The following is a 19,389-nucleotide window of genomic DNA, read 5'->3' on the forward strand; positions in this document are numbered from 1 at the left end:
CTGTTTGTCACCACTTAGCATACACTAAGTGTGTCACTTTTTTTATTTTGTGTAGGAAATAAAACAGAAGTGTCAATGGTCTGATAGCTGTGAACTGCTCTAAACACTATCATCAGCAAGCCAAAAGCATAGAAAACCTTTGCATTATTTTCTACTTATTTTGGTTTTCAAGACTGTAACTAATTACCTGTGAATCTGTACAGATTATAACTCATAAAATGCTGAGTTGTTTTCAGTTCTACAGTATATATTTTGTATTTTTCTGTAGTAATCCATTCTTAAATTGCCTGAGAGTTGTAAAGTAAAAAGACAAGAGCTGGAAAAACATAGGTTTAATTAAAAAATACTGGACTCAGAATTAGCTACATAAAATGATGGGGGGAAAAAGGATATCAGAAATGTGTGTTAATGGTCTGTAGTATGTGCAACCTGAGAACTTGATTAACTTTGGGAAACTACAATTGCCAAGCCTGCTCGTTTTAGACAATCACATCATTTGTGCTATTTTGCCATAAGTTTTCTTTTGCACTGGGAATGGAGCTGATGTCCCTTATTGATAGGGGTTAGGGAATGGCTGAGCCTTTAAAATATCCATTATTTATTTCAATTTCTATGGGAGGACAATTTACTTCCATATGTATTTGCTTGTACAGAGCAAACAAGACATAAAACTAAAAATTATATGTGATTCTTAGCATGTACTACCAGACCCCTTTAACATTGAAGTTTTTTTGGTAATTGCCTTTGGGTATTCAGCTGATAAAGGAAACAGAAATATATGATAAATTGAGCACTCTTGTGAGAGTCTGAGCACAGAACTGTAAGGCCTGGGCTAAAATATGTTGTGCACATGGGATTTTTTACATTTCTTATCCATGCCTTTTCAAATATGTTTGGACTCAACAATCTTAAAGTTTTATTTCCTTCCTAAATGATTCCATGATTCTAACTAGCCATAGCAAAGCAGCATGTCTATAGGTATTAAGTGCCAAGCAGGCACTTGAAGAAGGAAAGCAAATCCAGCCCAGGAACATTTTGCCCTTACCTCCTCCACAGGACTCTGAGCACTCTGTAAAGCCTTCATATTCCCAGTCATAGAGCTCATCCAACTCCTGCAGGCTGCCGTACAAAACCCGAGTCTCCTCTGGGCTGTGCTCAGCTGCCTCCCCCGTGCAGGGACCACTGTAGCAGGCTCTCTGAGACACAGGTTTGGGACCTTCACACTCATCGATGGGCAGATCAGCCACAGACTGAGAGAAGGAGAGGAGCACCTGGCATTTCACAAGCCGCATCTGGCTGCCGACTCCACAGGTGACACTACACGTGGACCACGCCTCAGGAATAAACCTGGGAGAAGAAAAGAGCAAGGCAAGTTACATCCACAAATTCCCAGGGAAGCAAAAGCAGGAATAGTCCTCCCCAGGTCAAATTTTATTTAATGAAAAACAAGTACTACATCTCATCATACATTTATTTAAAAATACACATGGGAGGTTCTGTTGACAGTTCAGTGGCAGGTCTCACATCCAAGAAGAAAGACAAAACCTTGTAGCAGCCACCTTGATCCTAAAACATCTCAGGGCAAGGCATCCAGCTATCTCCCAATGTGCCCAATGTACATGATGATCCCACTAGCTACCTTTTGCAAGTATTCAACCTAGATAATCTTTGCCTTAATTGAACTTTTTTTGCTAGTAAGTATTGACCAGGCTGATCAGTTGCAGAACTACATGGAAAATTATTTCAGTTAGTGTTCTTGTGTCACAGTAACTGTTTTTAAGTCTTAGTTTGAAGCTAGCAAAAGGTGAAGAGAATTAATAATTTCTTTAGCTCTTTTGTTGTTTGTTTTCTTTTTATTTTAAATTTTAAAATTTAAATTAAACAAAATTTTAAACAATTTAAATAAATTTTAAAAAATTATTTCCCTAGGACATTTAACTTTCTCTCACTAAAAAAACCCCAACAATGTTTCATTTCTACTGTAGGTTTGTTTATCTGTTGCATATGTCTTACTGATCAATAACCCTTATATGCTCCAAATTTTTCTTTCTGGAAGTCCATGAATATTTTATTAAAAGCACTTTGCAGCTGTCATTATAATAAAACAGACTGAATTCCATCGCTCATTACTTTCCTCAACAATGGAATAATTTCTCAATTTCTCTGTGTTGTCACTGCTTTTTCAATGCCAGTGCTAGGAAACGGACTAGCATTTTATTCAAAGTTATCAAGCCTAAGAGTCATGTTCAACTCTATACCACATCATTTAATTTGTTGCAATAATGTAACATATTTTGTTTTGCTGATCTGGTGTGGAATTAAGCTGACTCCTAAATCTATCCCAAAACAATAGTTTCAGATCACTCCATAACCTGCAACACCATGCCCTGGTACCTGATGTCAGTGGAGCACTAAAATTATGAATGCAGGGTAATTTAGATAGCTTTATCTGAGTGTCTTGCCTTCTCCATTGGCCGTTCTTCCAAACATTCTGCCACAGGCAACTTCTAAGGCAAAGGTTGTAGCTATACTTCAAGGACTAGAACAAAAGAATGAACAGTTGGATCAGGCGCTGATCCTTGCTGAATCTCACAGGAACAATCCCTGTTGACAACACTCCCTCATTAACAGTAAGTGTTTGGAATCTGTCTGCTTCTGCAAACTCAGCTTTTGGGATGTATTTTTCATGGAAACCTGGCTGTCACTGATGGTATTCCTCTGGTCTTTATTTTGGTAGGCCACACCAGAGATGCACAGCTTTGCCCAGGGCTGAAGGAGATACACCTGTCTGCTTTTACCGTGGTCTGGGGCTCTAGAAAACTCATTTCTTACTTTGAGAAACCCATGAACAGTTTTGATAGGAAGAAAAGGAAAATTTAGTTTTGTGATCAGCATCTTTGAAAACACTTTACACTCTTCCCCCTTTCATCCACTGCCTTTCTCTAGTTGACAAAAGGATTGTCCCTCCATGCTGAAGTTAAAAAAATTCAAAACCTAAAAAGGAAGGGAATGTTTTCCCAGGATGCATATATCAGGATCCCTGACTGGGACATCTCAGTCTTTTGGAGCAAGGTGTATGCATCTCTTTAACCAATTTTTGTGTTTTGTGTCTTTATAACACCTGTCAGTTATAAACTTGACATCCGCTACTAGCACTATACAGAGAAAGTAACAGAAAGGAAATAAATTAATTGCAGATATTATGGTAAAATTTGAAAATATTTATTGTACTTCTACAAAGACTCTGAGAATTCTTTAAGGAGCAAAGCTTTTGGGAAACTAATGATGCAAGCTGATTCAATTTTCCTACTCTTAAAACATTTGAACTTAAAATATCTGTCTCGTTTCCAAGATGATATCTTGCATTTTGAGAGGGTTATACTCTTTAGAGGTACAGGGGCTAAAGACTGCAGTTACTCTAATTCTATTTCGATGTGGAAAATGTCCTGTCAGAGATTAAGCAGTTCACATCAGCCACAATGACTTAGATATTTTGACTAGTTGAAATGTACAGCTTCTTAACCTGGCAAACTGAAAGGTAGAAACCCTAATCAGATTATGGAAAAAAATAAAAGATCCTGGTCTTCATTAGAAGCGGTCTTCCTTATATTTTTGAACACTGTAAATTGTACAACTTTGCTTTGTTGAAGACCTGCTGTACCCCAAACCAAAAGGAAAGATATTCAGCAAGGTATCAAAATTATTCATTTACAAGAACAGAGATACTTCAAATACTTGGAATATTTACACATGATGTGTATCAGGCACACAAACATGAGAAAAAAGGGAGAGGACACAAAAGAAAAGTAGGAACATCACTAAAGAATACTGGATCCTTTTTGAAAGGAGGGTTGATCTATAAATGCCACATATTATATTATTTCACCCGAGTCAGAAACTCATTATGGAAAAAATAGAACACCTTCAGGAAATGGTATTTTTTCAGCTGTCTAGACCCAATTTCTACATTTTAAGTGCTAAGTTTGGAAATGTGATTTAATTCTAATAAAACTGTTAGCTGATAAAGAGAAAATTAGCAGAATCAAAAGAGCTACAAGCAGAAAAAAGAGGAGAAATTCAAGATAACCCTGCAATGAAATCTCCATTTAGTAATTGTCATTAAAAATAGAAAATTTATGTAATGTGAACATCTAACATAAATTTACAATGTTTCTGAATTTCCATTATCCTAACACCAGACAGTTATAAATGCTTTCAGATATCTTTGTTTTGTCATTAATGGCAAATGTTGCCAAATGCTGAGCACAAACCACCAAAAAGTATATGAATAAAAAGGGGGCAGTTCATGGATTTGAAGTTACTTGCCCTGCATATAGCTCATCTTCCACTGCTCAGCATTAGGTGTTTATGTATAGCTAACCTCTGAGCTACTTGGAAAATGGAAGTAGTGGAATAGATATACAGGGAAATAGTATTTTAGAAAATGGGAAATGATTGAGGTGTTTCAGTTGTCATTCCACATTGTTTAATTAAATCTCACTGTAACAATTGTGCCTCTAATAACAATAAACAAGACAAAGGCAATAATTCATTCCTTCAGCTAAGGACTGATTTAGATTCCCCTCCATACAGCAGCATATATGTAACTGGGAAAGTCAGAAGAGAAAGTAGAAGACAATGCCAATACTCAGCAGTTGGAGACCTTTCACAACAGGTCACAGTGGGTTCAGGATGAGACCCACGGGGAGCTCTGCCAAGTGTTTCAGAGATTTTCAAAACTCTTGATGTATGTAGCAACAGCCTCTTCTGTCTACGACTTGTTTTCCTACAATATGTGTTATGAAGCAAAACAAGTGTATACATACTAGTGTGCTTTGAGCTATAGAGAAAAATATCTAATTTTCGTCACATAATTACATATTGCCCTTAAGTTTTATTGCTTAATGTTTTTTTGTTTGCTTTTTTTCCTCTTGCTTTATTTGTTTGTTTTAAACCACCACTTGTTAAATCCATGGTTTAGATAAAGTCTGAGGTTTTGAAACACGCACATACCAGTGGGACTGAGTGTTCTAAGGCAGAGACACCCATCTATTAAGGTATCTAAACTCAGATACTACTAGTTAAATGAAATGTTCAGGGGCTTGTTTGAAGGCTTGGAAATTTTCTATGATAGATCTAGAATTGACCACAGACTTCCAGACTCCTTGTCTTGAGCTGAAATGCAAATCCATTATTTTCCTCCAGGAAACACCACCTTCCCACAGATTTTAAGGCATGGCTAACACCACAGGGTGCTCCCATACAGCACTAGATAGCTGCTGGTGTCATTGTTCAGAGATGTGAAACAGTGGTCATTACCACTTATCAATAAAATATCAGGCTCCATCTGTAAGAGAATTAACACTGGAGGCAGCTGCATAGGTCCAATTCCAATAAGAGTTACACTCTGTCCCTCTATAGTTCCTTTTAAGTTGTTTGAATATGATTTTCCTTCAGGTTTGTCTCTTTATTCAATGTTTTGGTGCTTTTCATTCACTACTGCCTTTCTCCACAGAGAAAGATAACTGTTTGTCCTGTGCTGTTAATATACATAAATCCTAAGTATTTGTGTCTGTGTACAGTGGGTTCTTGAATGAGTAGAGAGAAATCATTACCTAATGTGTGCCTGCTGCATTGCTGACCTTCCTTTTGATCAACCACGTATATCAGACCTCAATATGAATAAGTTTTTCTTCTTCTTCCTCTTCACTACATGAATCTAAAGTGGACAAGCAATGGCCCAGCAAATAAAGCTATTTTTGTCCTCACTATCCTTTTTTTGGCAATCCAAAAATCATAACATGCTTTCTTTCTAAAGTAAAGCTATAATAGGAAGTTTTAAACCCACTGACTAATCTGTGAATCAGGTACGAGGAACATGATGAGAACATGATGGAAACTGTTCAACAAGGAAAATCAAGTTAAACTAGCTTATGTGTCTTTAGAAGAATAAATACTTACTGAAAAGTAAGAAAGACATTGGGTGCCTCTGCTACACTTGTCTCTCTGCCCATATCCAGTTCCTTGGGGGCTCTGTCATCTCTGCTAATGCATATCAGGAATTTCCTTTTGTTTGCTGAACTGGCCCCATAACTATGATGGTGCCATCTGGCATCCAGATATTATTGTTTGCCCACTCCCCCATCACTCTGCCATCCACATTCTCCCCCTCCCCCCACCCCACTTCTTTTTTTAAATGGCTAGCACCAGAGTTATTTACGGCAGTATGTTAAACATTGGATATGGTGTTAACGTAAGATCATTTTTCAAAAGTTAGAGAAAGAAGTCTTTTAAGAAACCATCCACTACTCATAAACCCAATCTCATTCTACATAGAAAACCTCATGTTTTTTAATCATGACTGAAATTCTTTCTGACTCTGGCGGATGTAATGACTTCTAGCAGAAGAGGTCAGACAGAAAGATACGGTGGCTCCTTCCTCAGATAAAATTACTAATGCCTGGTGGATGGTCACTTCAGGGATGGACAGCAATAGGAGAACAATATGTACCTCAACACAGGACACCAAGGCCTTGTTACCTTAAAGATATGTCATGACAAAGATTACAATATTTTGTTACCAACATGGAATATTTCATAGTAGTTCTGTCAGCAATTAATTTTTAATTGATCCCATTTTGGGGTGCAGTACGTCAGACAACACAAACAAGTGTCCCTCTAGACTTGAAGTGGCTGAAATGGTAGTGATTAAATCTTCGAGCAGCAGAACCAATAAAGAAATATTTAACATGGATTTTCATTTGAAGGCTGAGTGCCCAAGTGGATTCTCTGCTATCTTTTAAGGACTGAACTCCTTTAAAAACCTTTCCTTCAACTGGGGAATTCTACTCAGTCATTTATTTCAGTGACACACGTGGGAAACATTTCCACTGAATTTCCTGAAGAATTTCAACCAAGTTTGACAGAGGAGTAAAATTCTCTGCCATAATTTTATACCTCTGTCAGAATCAGTTAATAGTAATAAATTCAGACATTACTGAGAGGAAAAGAAGGCAACTGACAAATAGACATATACAGACAAAATTCAACTGTAAGGCTTGCTTGCATTAGAAATTCCTGAAGATATAAATAATGGAAGGCATTATACACGGAATAAAATTGCAGCATCTGGAGCTCTGGCAGCACATATCAGAGAATGATCACAAATTACAGGTGGAAGGATAGTGTATGAGAAATATTGTAGCTTTATAAATCATAATGTGCAATTTCATAACAAAAATAATATTCAATAGAAAGTTGCAAAAATCAGAAGACAGCAAGACAGAGATTCACAAATGTGAGAACTCAATTCATAGAAATAATATGCTGAAAATTTGGAGTTTTAGCTTGTAAACTTCTAATCAAATAAAACTTTGAGAAAGACAATAGAATTGCTTATGGATGAGGTTTGTTTTCTTTGCCTGAGGAAGAATAAAGGAGAAAGCATCACCGTGGTCAGGGAAGAATGGTCTACTGGCTACAAGGAATGGCCCTGTCTGTAGAGGAGAATGAGGGCAGTCAGGGACTTGGTGGAATAAGAAAGCTTGGCAAGAGCCTCAGATGAAGTGAGGGAAAAGAATGAATCCTTGCTGATATCTGCCCAAGTGGAGAAATTAAATTGGTAATTACCAACACAGAGTGAATATGAAAATCATATAAGCATAGCTTGTCTGAAGAAACTTCCATTGCTGCAATTTAAAGTAAACACAGTTAAGAACAAAATGCTACCTCTTCAGCATCTTGCTTACCATGCCACTGGAGGCCTTCTGCTGTTCCTCCTGCCCCACAGCTGCTGACATTTTGGTTAGTCCACAGTCAGCAAAATAGCTGACCACATCACACACAGTCTTACACCAGCCAGTGCTCGATCTGACATTAAAAAGCTCTCAACTGTTACACGCCTCAAATTACCATGTACCTACACTCCAGACTGATCATTCATCAGCCAAAATATGTGGGTGATAGCCTGCCATCTGTAAGGGTGGTGGGCCATGGGGTATTACATTGTGTCTCTGTCCAAAAGATGCATTATCAAGGAATACACCTTGCTCTTGGTGTGTTTGAAATTCCTACACTGAATGAAATGATGCTATAAACTGGCACCAAAGTTGATTGTTCCTTGTATTTTGGTGAGTTCTAAATGTTTTGTCTCCTTTTTTATATTCTTAGATATGATTTTTCAATCTAATAATCAGAACCTAAAATGAATAACTGTTTAAAGCCTGTGGAAGTTCACGGCACCAAGTTCCAAGGTTTTTTTTTTGGCTTTCCTGTTTCATGCCTTATCACCAAAAATAATTCTAAACTAAACTCTTTGAGCTTTGGGAAAGTTTGTGTGAAGACTCTTGACTTCATGCCCTTTATTCTTCCTATTAATCAACACATAGAAAAACCTGTACTTGGACGTATATTTAGTAGATTTCTCATTAGCCTAAAATAAAGATTAGAAGTACTCCAAGAGGTCTGCCTTGCAGGGAGAAAACAAGTGTAAGAAATGTCACCTCATGGCAAACTGAACCTAGTCTGGACTGTGGCCCACTGTCCAGAATGGGAATAACAGTATCCCACTGGCACCACTGGGGCCTTGCAGTAGCTGCAGCAGTCTTTGCAGAAAAAGACCTTCAATGCAGCAGAGCAGTGACATAAAGTATGGAGGTGTCATAACTGCACTTGAAAACCATGTGAAGTTCTTAAACCCCTTTCCCTTTAGATCTCTCAAGGACTGTTTTAATATCACAAGCAATATATCTATAAGGTTTTCCAAAATATTTTCTTGCAGTACACATCATGACAAATAGGTTATACCTATGCTCTACAAATTCCTTCTTGTTAATATTAAAGCTACTTATAACCATAAATACATACACACATGCACACACACACACATATATACCTATACTCCTTTTCTACAGTGCAATCAACCTTGTTCACAAAACTGATGAAAAATTTCTTAGTGCAACAAATTATTCCGAATATGACCAGATAACAACATATCAGTACTGTTCCTATTTTATGTGTGTTCCCAAGGTTTATTTACGGTTTGACAAATGCACATTTAGCTAAGTAATTTAGTAAAGTCATGAGAAAAATCACAAGAAAATGCACTTTAAAAATAAAAATTTATTCTAGGCTTTGACTCTGAATTAACCAACCTATACAGTCTATGTAACTCTGGAAGCCATTAAAGATCTCATTATACTATATGTGATAGCTGCTACTAATAGATATAAACACACATGAACATACTTTTGTCTGTGTGTATGCGTGTATAAATGCTTCAGTATACATATATTTGTCTATATGTAGGTATGCATATATATGGCAGCTGGATTTTCCTTGTGAAAAAAAGGCAAGGGGAAATCATCACTGGCTGCTTTGTTTTGCCTCTTCACAGAGGTATTGAGAAAATAAATACATTTGCCAAGCTGTGAAGATATAGTGGTACTAGAATACGTATAAATATAGGTGGATGCACTTTCATTATAATATTCTTGTAATGACCTTATGGATTTCCACAGAGTTGGGTTCATCCTTTACACTCTGACAGAAGCCAAATGCATTCAAGAGATTGTGCTAGTTCTGTGCAAGTCCCAGGTTCCCAGATGGAAACACAGAATCACAGAGGGCTTTGGATTGGAAAACACTTTAGAGATCCTCTAGTTCCCACTCCCTGTGCCATGGGACACCTTCCACTAGATCAGGTTGCTCAGAGCCTCATCCATCCCTGCCTTGAACACTTCCAGAGAGGGAGCAACCCAGCTTCTCAGGATCACATAATGAGAACTTGGTGTAAGCAAATTTTTGAGACTTACGAGGGTTCTTCAGATACCGCTGTTCCTTCCTCCAGCTCTTGAGCCTGCTTATACCATGGCACCTTTGCTTCCACAGGAAGTTTCTCTATGGAGCAAACACAAGCATGTGAAAGTAGGAAGTGTGTGGTAACACTGCTATTTGTGCTGACCTCCCTGTTCTCACCAGGCACATGTGTGATGTATGGGTGGGTGCCTTCACACACATGGAGGCTGAGCAAAAAGAAGAAAAAGAGAAATGAGAACGCAGGGGAGAGAAACAAACTCTTTCATCACCTGGACTATATTGCTTACAAGGCTATATGGCCAGATGTTTCACTCTTGCAGGCAGAAGGGCTAAAGCGCCCTAAAGCCAGACAGGCAAATTAAAATTGTTACCTTTCAGACTATACAACGGGACTGTAAATGTAGGCACTTTGGAAAGTATTTTTTGGGAAGGAAAGTCTAAAAGGCATCCATTGCACAAGGCAAATTGTGTAATCCCTCTATCTACTTTTAAATTATAGAATTTCAGAAGACATGCTGAGCTTGGTTTTGGTAGATTACAAAAATAAAGAAAATTCTGCTTTGATGAGTGATACAACAGGAAAACTATAATTAAATGCTCCAGCTATGCTTTTCAACTCTGTTTATCAGTTAATCATCTATGTGGATGTAAAAAAAATGAGCTTGATACTTTATCTGTCATTCCTGAAGGAAAACAGTGGAGCTGCTTTTCTTCCCCTCTGGGATGTGCACACAGGGTAATGAGCTGCTCTGCCCTGGGGAGTGAAGGGCCATGCTGCTTTGCAAGCCAAATTCCACTTTCATGCAGTGTCAGAGCAGAGTAGTTGGGCTGAAGGCAGCAGAGCTGTTTTAGCTTTACAGGGGTATAAAGCAAGAGAAAATTTGGTACTAAAGTTGAGAAGAAGCTCTGCACTTCAACAGAACATTCTGGGCTAGGATTGGGGGAAAAACCACAAAGGGCAGTGAGACTCAGACCACTGAGGAGAACCAGAGCCAAATCTATTTGCCACTCACAAATCACCTAAGCCTTTTGGGTTTGTGTAAGGATGGACTTGTACTCGTCAGGAAGAGAAGGTTAATGTCATTCAGAATAGTCAGAAATTCTCTGTGACTCTACTGTGCAGAAAAATGAACATTTCACATATGCATATGAAATTTTCCATCTCTCAGTTGTATCACAGAGGAACAATGACAAATTGACTGCACAGCTACTGCAACTTTAGTCATGAAAATTTCCTTGGAGCAAGTTATTAATTGAGGAAGAGAGGGACAGTAATAGAATTACTATTCCTCTATCTTAAAAACAGCTTGTCAAGCTCTTCATCTAACATATTAATTCCATTTAAGGAAGAATGTTTGCTGTCACAACTCTTAGTTTAGTCTTTATTTTACTACTCATCCAGAATATGCAGGAAATATTTCTGTTTATATGTTCTACAATTTCTTTTATGGGTTTTGGAAAGTCACATCTTACTTCTGTGATTTTTTTTTCTTAGATGCAAGTGCTTGTAAACAGTAAAATTCTTATCTAATGTAGCCTGTTTTGTGACTTTTAAAATGACCTCCCTTTTTTTACAGGTGTAGTTAATTATCATCTACACTGTAAAACTTGTTAGAGGATTAGAAATGTTGATGTTGTACACTATGCTTTAATGGAAAAATGAACAAAAAGCACTTCTAACATAAGCTAAGGAGAAATTTTTACCTTTAGAGATTAAGATAAAATATTTTCTTTTATAAAACACTTCAAGTAATAAACAATTATATCTTATATTATACAGACAGATGTAATAGATGAATATACATTCTCTATAAAAACTGAAAATCATTACTTAATCCACTGATTAAGTACCACCACTTAATCTAGTGGTACCCTATTTTTTCCCATTATTGGTATAACATAAAGTGCCTTAGAGATTGAATAAACTAAAATTAAATCACTTACATGAACAATTTGCCTTCTATTTATTTTTTGCAGGGTGTGCTAAGAGAAGAGAGACTACATTTTTTGTCTTGCTGCTTCTGTCAGTTAGGAGGATTGTTTTGTGCTTTGTGTTAATGCAGCTGAAGGAAATAAAACAGTCTAGGAACTTCATTACCTCTACTGCTCTAAATTTCTAACTCTAGTTGTGTGAAATAAAAAGGACACATTTCTACTCTATAAACAGAATAATTTCGTTTGGATGATACCTCTGGATACCATCTGGTCCAACACTCTTCTGAAACCACTGTTCAGCCTTCAGATACATGGATATTCAAACCTTACCTCCTGCATTATGAAGGGAGAACTGTGAGAGTGTTGCAGAATAAAGATGAGGAGGAAAACTAAACCAAATTAAGCCAAGCTTTGCACTGGACTTTTCATTCCATGTGAAAAAATGGAAGAAGGAAGTAACTCCACAGTCAGAAGATCTACAGATTGTAGAGTTAGTAACTCTACAATCAGAAATTAATCATGTATGTGCTGCAAAGTGCAGCACAAGATCTTATGCAGGGTAAATATGCCATGCTCTTGCAAGGATGGGCTTCCAGAAAGGAGTAATTTATTTTGTTCCCTAACAAGTTCCATTTGATGGCACTTCATGACACATAGAAGTAAGCAAAGCTTTCCTAGCTGGCCTAGCACCCTTCTAAGCAGAAGTCAGTTTTGGATGGTTTGCAACACAAGATCTCTTTTGTGCCTTGCTGCATTTTGCTAATAGTGTATGATGCAGGCTGGATCTTGCACTATCTGTGTTCTGAACACCATAAACCTGTCGCTGGTGGGGTTTTGTGGGTCCTTTTGGGATCCCTGAGACTGCTTCTGCAGCCCTCAGTGACGGAGCACGTTCCCGAGCTTTGCCCAGATAGAATTTTGGCTCGTGGTGAGCTCTCAGACCAGTGGGGTGAAGAGATCGAGATATGTAGAAAGGCACAGATCCATTGTTTATTCTATGAAGGCATCCTATCTAGCATATACAACAGTTAGGGTTTCACAGGAGTTTTTATAACTTTTGAGGGTTTTGCAGTTTACACCAATTACCAAGGGAATTCTACATTCTAACCAATCCCTGAGGAATTTTACATTCAAAGTTGGACTATGGATACTAAAAGAAAATGAACCACTAATATTGAAGATAAGAAGGTCTACCAAGGGGGGCAACCTGGATTCCTTTTTGTAGTTGTCATTTTACAAGCCATTTCTTATCTTTAAGCTATGGTTTTCAAGGGGCTTGTTCTGAGGATGCAGAGGGACTTCCTTCTTTATGAATGTTTTCTGCTCCCTCCACATAAACCTACAATGCCCCCAAAAAAACAGCTGTCTGAATGAGTTCAAATCCACTAAATATCTGTGTGAGGCTCAGAGTCATGCTAACAAAGTCACAGGGCCGTTTTTTGCCTTTTTTTTTTTGCATCTTGGAAAGTGGATGGAGTCAGCTCATATTGGCCACTAAAATACAGTGCAAAAATACTCATTACTTCCCAAAGACTCCATGTCTGGGCTTTACCACTCCGGTGCCTGGCAGATACCATGAATTCTTATGGTCATGATAAACTGGAATTTTGACACTTGTTATGTGTGCCTATCATCAACCTCTTGATGCAGAAATTGAAATTACATGTTTCACTGTTCCATCTTAGAACAGCACAAGATCCTGGATCAGTCTTATTTTACAGGGCTTCATAAAAAGTTCTGTTTAATATGTTTCAGATAACAATTATTTTTTTAAAAAGTAATTGTTTTCTTCTTATAGCAGAGTGGAAGTCTTAAGTTTAGAAAAGTTAAGTCCAGATGAATTGCTGTAGCCTAGAGCTTTCCATAAATTATGGAAATAATAATAATTTCCATAATTTCAATAAATTATTCAGTGTATGGGCCCAGAGGTGGTGACAATAAAGCTGTATACATGCATGGTTCCATGCATGCTCATATATCTGTGAAAATCACCAAATACATGCATCTCCTGCACTTGGTCACTGCTTGTTGACCACAGCCTGGTCTCCAGGTCTCCTTCTAACATTCCTATTCCATAAGAACCTCCAAACAAATGCAGAAGTATTTCCTCCTTCTTTCAACGAACTATGGGGGTTTTATCCCAGTATTACTCTCTGTTAAGGCCAAAGCAAGAAAAATACGACTACACAATTGCTGTATAATTTGCTATAAGATGTTTGTGTCTGACAAATTTTGCAGCCTAGATAGTAAGAAGAACCTCATGATGAGATATGCTTGCTTCTGATCTATTTCCTGCAAAAAGTTATGAACAGGCACTTTCGTAATGGCAGTTACATTTATTTAACATAGGCATTATTTATATATTTAATTTAATTTATTTTAAAACACAAGGCAAATTTAGCTTGGATGCGAACAGTGAAAACACAGCCAAATTTACATTTCTATTGCTTAGTCTGCTGGACAACAAATTAACTATGAAAAGCCCAAAGCTTGTGAGATGAAAGAAGTCAGCACTCACTCCATGCTGCTGGCAGGCAGACAGGAACAGATAGGTGCAAAATCATGACTCAGTGCTGGTGTAAACAGAGATGCCAGCAGTGAAACATGGAAGAACTCTGAAAAATTTGAGAGACATTCTGCCTCATTACCTTTGGGCTTGTAGCAAGGAGTGGGTACAACACATTCTTCTTTTATGTGTGGTTTTGTTTTAGTACTGCAGCCTCCTGTGTGCATCCCCCTGTGGTCAATGCAAAGGACCACACGGTATCTGAGTCCTTGTCCACAGGTCACAGTGCACTGGATTGAAAACAAAACATGAAAGGAGAAAATTATAAGGGGAAAGAAAAAGTCACACATAGCAATGATAAATATAAGGGGAATATGCCACATCAGAGAGCTAAACATGATGCAGAAACACCCAAACTTGAAAATAAAGTATTCATAATATTTGATAATCATGGACAGGGTATAAAATTGGCAGATTTTTTTTGTCTTTTTGCTAAGAACATTTGCTTGATTTGGACATTTTGCCGCTGGACTTTTCTTGCAGTGTCACTCTTGCAATGTTGCCTACTTGGCTTGTAGCCAGTATCTGTCCCATATTGGATATGCTCAGTAACACCCTGTCAGTTTTGTTTGGAGCCACTCTGCTTTGCTTGGACAAAATGCTGCGGCTTATGCATCAACAGGGTTTACACTCAGCAATTCTGGAAACAGCACCACAAACAGAATGGAAACCATTGGGCTTTCTTCCCTCAGACACTTTCTTAAGTTTGTTTTCTTGTTGTTTTTTAAATTTATTTTTGCTCTGGTTCATCATCATCATCATCTTTTAACCCCTGCACAGATTGTGTCAAAATTGGTTGCACAGGAGAAGATCAAAACTACCGATCAGTTGGAAGTGCTATCTATGGATGTTATCAATATTACTTTGCTCTTGGACATCTGGAAATTAGCAAACACTTTGCAATCACTCAAGAACACCTCATCTGTAGGTAAGCTAGCCTAGCTTCTAAAGCAGAATTTACTTGTTGAGGAGCTGGGGTGGTGAGAAATTATATTCAAGCTAAGTCTTTATATACAAAGTTAAAATATTTCAATACTTTTGTGGAAGGACATTTCCAAGACATTTACTTTCATACAAAAGGAAAGGCGAGTCAGGAACAGACAAATAGTGGTATCAAAGAGCAGAGTCATGTATAGATTTATCTGCTTCTTGAAATTTCTCAGCGATTTTGAGTTTCAATTTATGACCGAAATATGGTAATACAGAAACAACGTTACATGCTTATCAGGGTTTTCTTGTTTGTTTGTTTGTTTGTTTGTTTTTTGTTTTGGTTTGGGGTTTTTTTGTGTATTTCACTTATATTCCCAGTCTACAGTCTATTAGTAGTAGAAGGTCACAAATTAATGTTACAGAGCTGATTTATTTTCCATCATTCTCCTTGCTCCTGTTCATCTTATTAACGTATTTTTTTCCTGAGTGGTTACTTTGTGGTTAGACAAATAACATACTTTAAAACAGAGGTGTTGGTAATGAGAGAAAACAGTAAGTGTTCCTACTTCCAAAAACTCACAAATTATAATTTAAGATATTTTCCCTAGTGTGTTAAATACAAAACCAAGTTGGTTACCGGAGACCATTCTTGAGCAAGCCACTTTGGACAGTCAAATAAATTGCAAGGCTGGACAACAGGCATCTTTGGAGTATACATGCATTTCCATTCTTCCACAGGGCTGATGTGCCCCTGAATGTCTTCTTCCACGCAGGAGATGCTGCGGCTTTGAATGCCCCCTCCACAGGATGAGGAACAGGCAGTCCAGGGTGTACTTTCCCATCTGGGAAAACAAAGAGGCATCAGAAAACATTACCCTTGCTGTTCCCACCCCCACCTGTACCCCCAAAATGCATAAGGAACTATCTGCAAGGTTGTTTGTTTGCATGGGGTTATTTGTTTGGTTGCAGGTTTTTTTGTTTGGTTTGGTTTGGTTTTTGTTGTTTGGTTTGGTTTGGTTTGGTTTAGTTTGGCTTGGCTTGGTTTGGTTTTTTTTACCTGGGTAACATCAGTAAAAATTATTAATGTATCTATTTTCCTATGTGTCCACAGCAGCAAAACATGCTCATGGCTGGTGTCTTTTACATCACAGTTAATAATATGAAATGTCCTCTCTCCCACTAATCCAATTACTACTGCCATAGAAAATCTAAATACTTTTAATTTAGCTGTGTTTTTTCTTTTTTTTAATTGATGAGATTATAATATTTTAATAATTTCTCATATTCTGAGGAATCTTTGTCACAAATCACAGGAAACTCAGTGTGCTGTGGGGCTGATGCCCCTTTTGCAGAACATAAAGGGAAAGAGCAGTGTTTTTTCTAATGAAGCAATTCTGTAGAGAAAAAAGAAAGAAAGATGAGAGGAAATCACCAAAAAGAAAATGTGACTATACTGAGATGCATGTCCTCTGATGGATAAACCAGATGGACCTTGTTTCCTTGCAGTTAAGACAGTGAGAGGACCTGAGAAACCATCTTTTCTCTACAAGTGCCATTTGAGAATATTATGAAAAATCCTCAGAACAATATATGCATGTTCTGAAAAGCTATGCATATTTTTGAGAATAACCTTTTATTTAAGTGATGCATATGCTATAAAATATGCATTGCTTTGTATATGTGCATGCCTGTCCACACAAAATAGTCTGGTATTGCCTCTCTTATATTCAAGCCCTTGTCACAGATTGGATGTGGGACCATTCCCACGATCCAGTGTGGTAATTCCTATGCATTACTGTGCATGATTGAAGTACAGAAGTATGTGTGTTCTGTATACCTGGAAAGATTCCATAAAATCATTTTTTACCCCACAAGGCAAATGTCTTTTTCATAATGACTTTACAAATACTGTTTGAAACAATGATTTTGGTCAAAAGATTTCAGTTTTTGACCTCAAGGAATAGTTTTTGTGAAAAACACCCCACCTGTTTCCTCCTTTAGACAAGAAGTAAAACAAGTGAAAAGTGAGGACTTTTATTTTCTCACTTAAAACAAAGAAAATATTTTTGTTAAATAAAAAAATACAGCATTACCAAGATTGTTGAGTAATATGAAAAATGCTTATCTTTCTAATTTTCCATCATGAGCCCAATTTTCCAGTTTTCCATCATGAGCCAATCATTCTTCTCATGTGCTCCAGTATACCGAGCAACATCCTCACCTGGTTACTTTCTAGTAGCACCATAAAACTCAGTGTGAAATGGCTTAAATTAAAAGTTGTTTATGAGTAGTAAAGCCACTGATTAATTCTATGACTTAACACTAGGAGTGGTGGAAACATTATTATACCATGCACAGCCATCAAAGTGTGCTGCTCATAAGCCATATATTTCACAAAGATGTAATTTTAGGAATACTTCTACTTAAATGTCTTTCCTGTGGCTCTGCTGAACAAGTTTCCCAACGTGTAGCTAAGGTTTCTTACTACCACAAACAAGAGGCCCCTAACTGCAAAATTTGCTGCAGTCCACCTGAGCCATCTTTTTCTGGCCTTAAAAACTGATGGCACCAGGGAGTTTCCTGAAGTCTTTGGTACAAGTTTCCAGGTGCCTTAGGCAACCTTAGCAATTTCACGTATCTTAAATATAGCAGACAGTTTGGTTCTCAGGTTTTGTAAGAGTGTAAAAGAGGAAAATGAAGTTTCCCTTTTGCACACCTCTTAAAGCAGGTGTCACATCTCCTATCAAGGTATGAAGGGTGCAACATTAGTTGAGGATTTGTGAACAGAGTTGCTGGTGCATTAAAAAGATGCCTCCACAGATTTGCTCTCTATTTTGGAATATTTATCACTCTTCTCTGTCCCTGGTATTGGATGTATTGGATGCTGGTCTCAGGCAGGTAATGCAATCAAACCAGGGCCTCTTTGGTTTGGTGGTGTGGTTTGTTTTTGTATATTTTTGTTTGTTTGTTTGTTTTTGATGTTGTTTTGTGGGTTTTTTTTGGGGGGGGGGGTTTGGGGGGTTTTTCGGTCTTTTGTTTGTTTGTTTGTTTTGGGGTGGATTTGGTGTTTTTGTTCAGCTTGGTTTTTGTTTGTTTTTAAAATTTTATTGTGTTATTGTTTTGGGGTTTTTTTTTGTTTGTTTTTCCTTAACTGTGCAAGTTCAGAGGAAAGGCATTTTTATCCCTCTGACTTGGCCCTGTCTCATGCCAGCCTCATGGTCTATTCAGTTTCAGCTGCCTCAGAGTTTCGGAGAAAACACATGTGTCTTCCGTGTCAGAGTGATGAAGGAACAGTTGAGCCCTGTTTGTGGGTACACAGGAGCACAGGTGGAAGTGGGGCAGAGAGAGAAGAGGGGAAGTAGCAGCAAAAGAGCAGACAGAAAAAGGGGGTCAGAGGCCCCAGGATGCTGTTGCACCCTGAGCAATTGATGGGGAGCAGATTCAAGCAGAGTAGGGAGGCTGGGAGAGTGGATGCAACAGAACAGTTGCAGGATGAGACCATAATCCAGAACAGCTTGAGAAATACGCTCAGTCCTTTGATTTTCTTTTTTTTTTTTCCTCTTCTCTTCTCTTCTCTTCTCTTCTCTTCTCTTCTCTTCTCTTCTCTTCTCTTCTCTTCTCTTCTCTTCTCTTCTCTTCTCTTCTCTTCTCTTCTCTTCTCTTCTCTTCTCTTCTCTTCTCTTCTCTTCTCTTCTCTTCTCTTCTCTTCTCTTCTCTTCTCTTCTCTTCTCTTCTCTTCTCTTCTCTTCTCTTCTCTTCTCTTCTCTTCTCTTCTCTTCTCTTCTCTTCTCTTCTCTTCTCTTCTCTTCTCTTCTCTTCTCTTCTCTTCTCTTCTCTTCTCTTCTCTCTCTTCTCTTCCCTCTCTCCACTATTAACTACTGCTGAATCATCTCCTGATGCAAAATTTTCTCTGTACTTTGTCAATGTTCATGCCCTTTGTACAGAATAGAATTTTTATTTTAAAGATAGAGTGTTAAACCCCGTATTTGTATTTTAGCTTCCATATTCCTTACTAACAGGAACTAGGTTTAACTTTTGAGGCTATAAGGATTGCATGTGGATGTTTTTGAAAATAAATAACAAATAAAAACGTTTTCCAAGAAACAAGGAATTAGATGCAAAAATACATTTCATAAGTGTAT

The 19,389-nt window shown here is 37.7% G+C and overlaps 1 protein-coding gene across 3 annotated transcripts in view; it reads right to left on the reverse strand.

Moving 5' to 3' along the window:
- The window catches only part of ADAMTSL1 (ADAMTS like 1), a 190,988-nt gene that overhangs the window by 71,925 nt on the left and 99,674 nt on the right, over nucleotides 1-19,389 (reverse strand). For all 3 annotated transcript variants that reach the window (XR_015799574.1, XM_014871990.2, XM_014871904.2), the window contains 4 exons: nucleotides 15,885-16,089; nucleotides 14,400-14,547; nucleotides 9,813-9,897; nucleotides 1,046-1,347 (listed from right to left, as the gene is read on the reverse strand). Coding sequence is in view for 2 of the 3 variants with exons in the window: in XM_014871990.2 (XP_014727476.2) it covers nucleotides 1,046-1,347; nucleotides 9,813-9,897; nucleotides 14,400-14,547; nucleotides 15,885-16,089 (740 nt within the window). In the remaining variant the exon portion in view is untranslated. The remainder of the gene's footprint in view (nucleotides 1-1,045; nucleotides 1,348-9,812; nucleotides 9,898-14,399; nucleotides 14,548-15,884; nucleotides 16,090-19,389) is intronic.

The sequence above is a fragment of the Sturnus vulgaris genome, chromosome Z (assembly GCF_052056855.1).
Source record: "Sturnus vulgaris isolate bStuVul1 chromosome Z, bStuVul1.hap1, whole genome shotgun sequence".
In the NCBI taxonomy this organism is placed as follows: domain Eukaryota; kingdom Metazoa; phylum Chordata; class Aves; order Passeriformes; family Sturnidae; genus Sturnus; species Sturnus vulgaris.